Raw genomic sequence first — 5679 nt, forward strand, 5'->3', positions numbered from 1 at the left:
CTTTACTTTTTTTCCTTTTCCTTGATCAAACTAAATGACACAGAAGTTATTATATTATTAAAATTAAAGTTCATCGTATTTTAAGAGAATTTATAAATATTCAATGGTTATGCATGAAAAAACTAAAAAACCACAAAAAAAACTTTAAAAAAACTTATTTTTGTTTCATGTACATTATCACAATACAGTAATATTAACTCAGTAAAAAAAAAAATCGCTCTTCGTTTTACTAATATATTTTTTAAAGTGTTACGATCGACTATTATAGTTTCTAATTAATTAATATATATATATATATATATATATATATATATATATATATATATATATATATATATATATATATAAAAAATTTATAATTATAATTTCTGTGGGTTTTTTTTATATCTGTTGATACCCATATATGTTCACAAATATTTTTTATAATTTACTTTTTATTTTTAATTAAAATTATATAGAAACAATTGTTTAAAATATTAGCTTAGATAACCAATAAGTAATTTTAAAGTAAAGTTGAAATAAAATTGAACACCAAATTATTAATAATGCAAATAAATTTTGGATTTGTAAAAATTAAATTTAAATGAATTAATTGACCACAATGTAAATTTAAAAAATTAATATTTTTAAAAATAGCTCCAATTTTATAGATGTAAATAAAAAGTTACAATTACGAAGTCTAATTATAAGTTGTTCTTCAAGGACCGGTATTTCTATCTTTAATAATTTTATTTTATCACTTGATTTAAAAAATAATAATTAAATAAAACTCATTAACAATTATTAGTGAGTAGGTAGTATATTCGGGTTGGATACTCGTCTTATCAACAATTGAATAATTAAATATTTAGACTTATATTCAATTTTAAAAAAAAAAAAAACTTTTTCAAGACTTCCAACCATTAATCAAACAAAATTAAGGTTTCAATAGATGCATTATATGTTAAGTAAGAAATTTTTATATCAATTTTCCTGTTATAAATGAGGTTTATTTTATTTAATTTTTCTTCCTATAAATTAAATCACTAATTTTAGTACAATGAAATCCAAAAATGTCATTTCTCTACTAACGTATAAGTGTTGCACAAAATTTCTTTTGTTAAAACATAATTATTAGCATATTTGCCTAGACTTTTCTATAAATTGATTGAACCCACTATGGTAACCAAGTAGAGCACGCGTATGGATCCTCTACAGTAGTGCATTTGTTCTAGCAAAATATACACCTTTTATGACCAATCATAAAATATTTTATTTTATATTCTCAATTTTTATAACCATTCAAACACAATCAGACGGCCAATAACTTTACTACAAAGATAGATCAACAGTAGCCAATCCAAGTGCAACTGAGCACGCAAAACCTAATGCTATATATAAGGACACCCAACTTCACCATTTCTCTTACAACTCTCATATAGCTATTGAATCACACTACCATAGGTATGTAACTCGACTTCAATAAATGTTTTGAGAACAACTTTCTCAAAACTTTTGCAATTTTAATTTCTCTAACAATTTTTGTGTTTTTAAGTGTTCTAGTTATTGTTTGCGATTCTTTTATTGAACTATGTTTAACTAATGTTCCATAAATTGCATTTTGTTTTTCCAATACAAGAGCATTTCCTCCAAGACCATGGCCAACCAAACATTCACAAGCTTACTCACCAATGACAAGCAATTTGCTGCTCTTCATTTGCCTCCTAAGGCCCCAACTAGCAATAAAAACAAGTCTATTGTGAATGAAGGTGGTGAAATCTTATTTCAAGCAAGAAATGTGTTGAAAACACATGAGAATCCTTCTCTGATGTATCTTGGGACAGAACATGTTCTTGCTCCTCCAAACGATGATGTCGAGGATTTGGATCGTGACTCAGACTCCAAATTGGAGGCTCAAATGAAAAGGTAAATAATTTTCTATACAATAGTTCTACTTCATTTTCTTTTAGTGGGAAGTTTTATGAGTTTGAATGAGTTTGAGTATTATTACCCATGTTGAGTACAAACATTTGATTACGATGAACTAATAGGTTTAAGATTTCGAGATGTAAAGATTTTAGTTCAACTATTGCACGTATTGAGTACAAACATTTGATATCTAAGAACTCAATATTTTAAGATTTTGAGTTTGAGTAGTGCGGATATTGGAAAAAAAAAATGAGAACAAGATAATAAAATCGATTTCTTTAAATAAATTACATGAGTTTAAATCTTATAGATGAAAGAAAAAGTAAAAGACGATTAGATGTGATTGATAATTCTTTCAATCTCAAATTTATTTTAATTTTATTTGAGTCAATTACTGCATCCAAATAATTTTTCATTTTATAATTCATAATTGTATCACAATTTTTTCTTTACAAAACATCTAAATAGATTAAGAAAGAAATGTATATTTAAATAGTCTCTAGTCTCATATTAAGTAACAGGAAATTATTAGATGTATTTAAACAAGTCCTTCGATTAAAGTTTAAAAAGGAATGAAAGGATTAAAATCACTTTTTCATTTTCTTTGTGAATGAGAGTTTTTCTTTAAAAACTATTTTCTATTTTTACAAAATGTATCGACCTTAATAAATCGATTTAAATAACATCATTATGGTTAATTAACACATCTGAAAAAAAAATTCTTTTAAACATCGATTAAATCGTTAGTTTAAGTTATGTTCAATAATCTATATTGTGGCACAATGACGGATGATAATAATGTTATTTTAATGTACTTGATATCGAAATAGTAACATTTTTAATAAAATTTAGTTATTGATAAAGTTGGTAAGTAATTTTCAATTTTTTTAAACTCGTGTATATTTTTTACAAAAGTAATTTTAATATAATAAAATATTAAAAGTATTAGAAAATCAAAAAATATATTAATTGTGTCAGTGATATTTAATCAAAACACGTTTTGTATAGAAAGCAGGCTAACAGGGTATATTCTGCGAGATATCGGCTCCGCAAGCAAGCCAAAGCACAAAATCTGAAAAACCAAGCTGAGGCACTTGAAGTGAGTATTCTTCTATATATAATTAATTATTTTTTATTAGCATTAAATTTCTGAATAGTTTAATCTTCTTTCTACATTATCCTTAATGTTTCATATTATTCATTTATCGAATACTCATTCAATTGTGTCTGATGTAACTAATTAATGTTAGAAGAAAAAATAATAACTACGTAATTTATGATATCGGTATTTTCAATCATACTAAGAGAGAGAGAGAGAGGAATAAATTATATCATTAATGTGACATTTATTATTTTTCACTAAAAAATTAACTAATAGAAAAAGTTTATATGACAAACAAATATTTTCCTAGAAATAATATCTTTTTATAAGGAATTAGGAGAGTAAAAGCTTCGTCCAGGCCTAGCTTATTGTTTATAAATTACTCATGGTTATCTTTGTTTAGAAAAGTTTTTCTATCAATACCCATGAAACAAAAATTGAAAAAGATAAATTAAAATGAATTTCTTACATGCAAAAATAATATGACATAAAGATAAATTAGCGGCCATCAAAGTGGTATGGTAGATTATCAACCTATAATACAATCTTAAAGTAAAAGAAAGTAAAAGAGCAGATAATTTCTACTATGAAATGAATATTATAATAATTTTTTTCTTTGGCAAAAAAGGAATTCAGTATGATAGAAATGGTACAAAAATATATATAGGTAATATATTTTGATGTTAGAAGGTTTTATAAATTTAATTTTGAAAGAAACGTTAATTTTTTCTAAGAAAATTAGACATGTTATTCTTAATTAAGTTCTGTTGTTGATACAGAAGAAGGTTATAAAACGTTTTATTTATTAATTTCTCTTTATATATAATTTTAGGTCTTTGTATGCGGATTGGAACACTTATTTATGTACTTGTTAATAAAAAGAACAATTTCTTACATGAATTTGATTGAATGAGGTTTATAAAAGCTAATTAAGTGTATTATATATTTATCACATAATGATTATTAGGGAGAAGTTAAATAGATATTACATGTGTGTGTTATTTATGACGTAGGCTGAAGTTGCAATGTTTCGATCTCAACTGTTATACTGGAAAAGTATCCATGACGGAATAGCTGAAGAGAATGCTGTGATCAGAGTACAATGCGACAGTGCTAGTAAGCTCGTTGCTGAAAAGGAAGGTAAACAGAATAATGTGTATATACCTAGTTGTACTTATAATAGTAAAATTTAGAGCATTACTTATAATAATAGTTGCACATCTTTTCCTCTTCTAAGACCCTTTAATGCACACAAGTTACATTTTCTATCACATGCATGTTTTACATTAGGTTATAGCTCAGTATTTACTTATTTTACCAAACATTCATAGTAGTTAAAAATTAGAGTGTGATTTATATAATTTGATAAACAAATAAATTAAATATCGTAATTGTTCAAATATTAATGAACAACATTTTAATATTTAAAAGCATCAATTGATAAAAACCTTGTTCACAATTGATGAAAAAACAATAAAAGGTTGTTGTTGGTGGATTATGGATTAACTCAACTCGAATTCATTTAATTTGTGAGTTAAGTAAATTAAATCTAATTTGATCACATTTTAAAAAAGTAAAAGTTTTCAAGCCAACTTGACTAAAAAGCATGATAAGTTGGATTATGTCACAAGTTGAAACCTATTTTAACATGTTTAAGTAAAAGTGTTATATATGTTTAATATATTACCCATAAATTCTATAGTAATGCACATTTTTGTTTCTTTCTCTTTGAATACTTTAAATTATTATGTGCAAATGGAAATGATTATTGATAAACAAAATATATGGATAGTTATTTAATAAAGATTTATTCATTTTTTTCATTCTTATTACCAACTAATTATAAATAGTTGTTTTTTCAGCTTTGAATTGGGCTCTGCGGCAAGAGATAGATATGTTGACTCAGGGTTGTTGATTTAAGGATAAACATTTTGTGGAGAAAATTTCAATGAAGAAAGAAGACATCATAAGTAAGATGAAACATTGTCATCGTTAACCTATGGATTATGACCCAATGGATAACATATGGCAATTTATATGAATAAAATTTTATTTGGAACAATCTTCTTTATTCTGAATAAATATCAAAGTATCTAAGCTCAACCATTTGTCATTCTAATCATTAGTGGCCACATTATTACTTTGGAAATTAGACCTAAGTATTTGTTGAGGGTAAAACATTTGATAGATGATTTCTTATTTATCAACAATAAAGAATATATTAATAGACAATACTCGTAGTGTTTCAATCCTTTTACAAAAACATAAGCACAATAACTCTATATTTCATGGTATACTCCTTTAAAATTATTTTTATAAGGATAGAAACAAATATATAACATTTTATATTTTCTTTTTTACTTTTATATTTTGTTCTATGATATCCTTTCTTTCTTGTGTTTTAGGTTTTTTTTTTCATATTTTGTTTGGTAGCTAGTTATGCATAAATGCTTCAATTTCCAAGTTAATTGAGATTTAAGTGTAAAAATAATATATATATATATATATATATATATATATATATATATATATATATATATATATATATATATATATATATATATATATATATATATATATATATATATATATATATATATATATATATATATATATATACCTTAGATTTATGTATCTCAGCTTTCAGTTAGGTTAAATGTCCAAGACAT

At 24.4% G+C, this 5679-nt stretch overlaps 1 protein-coding gene across 1 annotated transcript; it reads left to right on the forward strand.

Annotated features, from left to right (window-relative positions):
• Nucleotides 1-1636: 1636 nt before the first annotated feature.
• LOC146882477 (uncharacterized) lies at nucleotides 1637-5063 on the forward strand. The gene is made up of 4 exons (XM_085667421.1): nucleotides 1637-1905; nucleotides 2917-3007; nucleotides 4024-4150; nucleotides 4873-5063. Exons 1-4 carry the CDS (start codon nucleotides 1637-1639, stop codon nucleotides 4923-4925), a joined length of 540 nt encoding a protein of 179 aa, XP_085523547.1. The 3' UTR covers nucleotides 4926-5063.
• The last annotated feature ends 616 nt before the right edge of the window (nucleotides 5064-5679 follow it).

This window comes from Vigna unguiculata, chromosome 10, assembly GCF_037176805.1.
Source record: "Vigna unguiculata cultivar grain cowpea cultivar isolate G323 ecotype 2 chromosome 10, ASM3717680v1, whole genome shotgun sequence".
NCBI lineage: Eukaryota > Viridiplantae > Streptophyta > Magnoliopsida > Fabales > Fabaceae > Vigna > Vigna unguiculata.

Excerpts from the sequence above, each read along its gene's own strand:
- LOC146882477 (XM_085667421.1), top strand. The coding sequence starts at position 1,637 with ATGGCCAACCAAACATTCACAAGCTTACTCACCAATGACAAGCAATTT. Across the intron at positions 3,008-4,023 it reads ACCAAGCTGAGGCACTTGAA|GCTGAAGTTGCAATGTTTCG; the intron begins GTGAGTATTCTT and ends TTTATGACGTAG. Across the intron at positions 4,151-4,872 it reads GCTCGTTGCTGAAAAGGAAG|CTTTGAATTGGGCTCTGCGG; the intron begins GTAAACAGAATA and ends TTGTTTTTTCAG.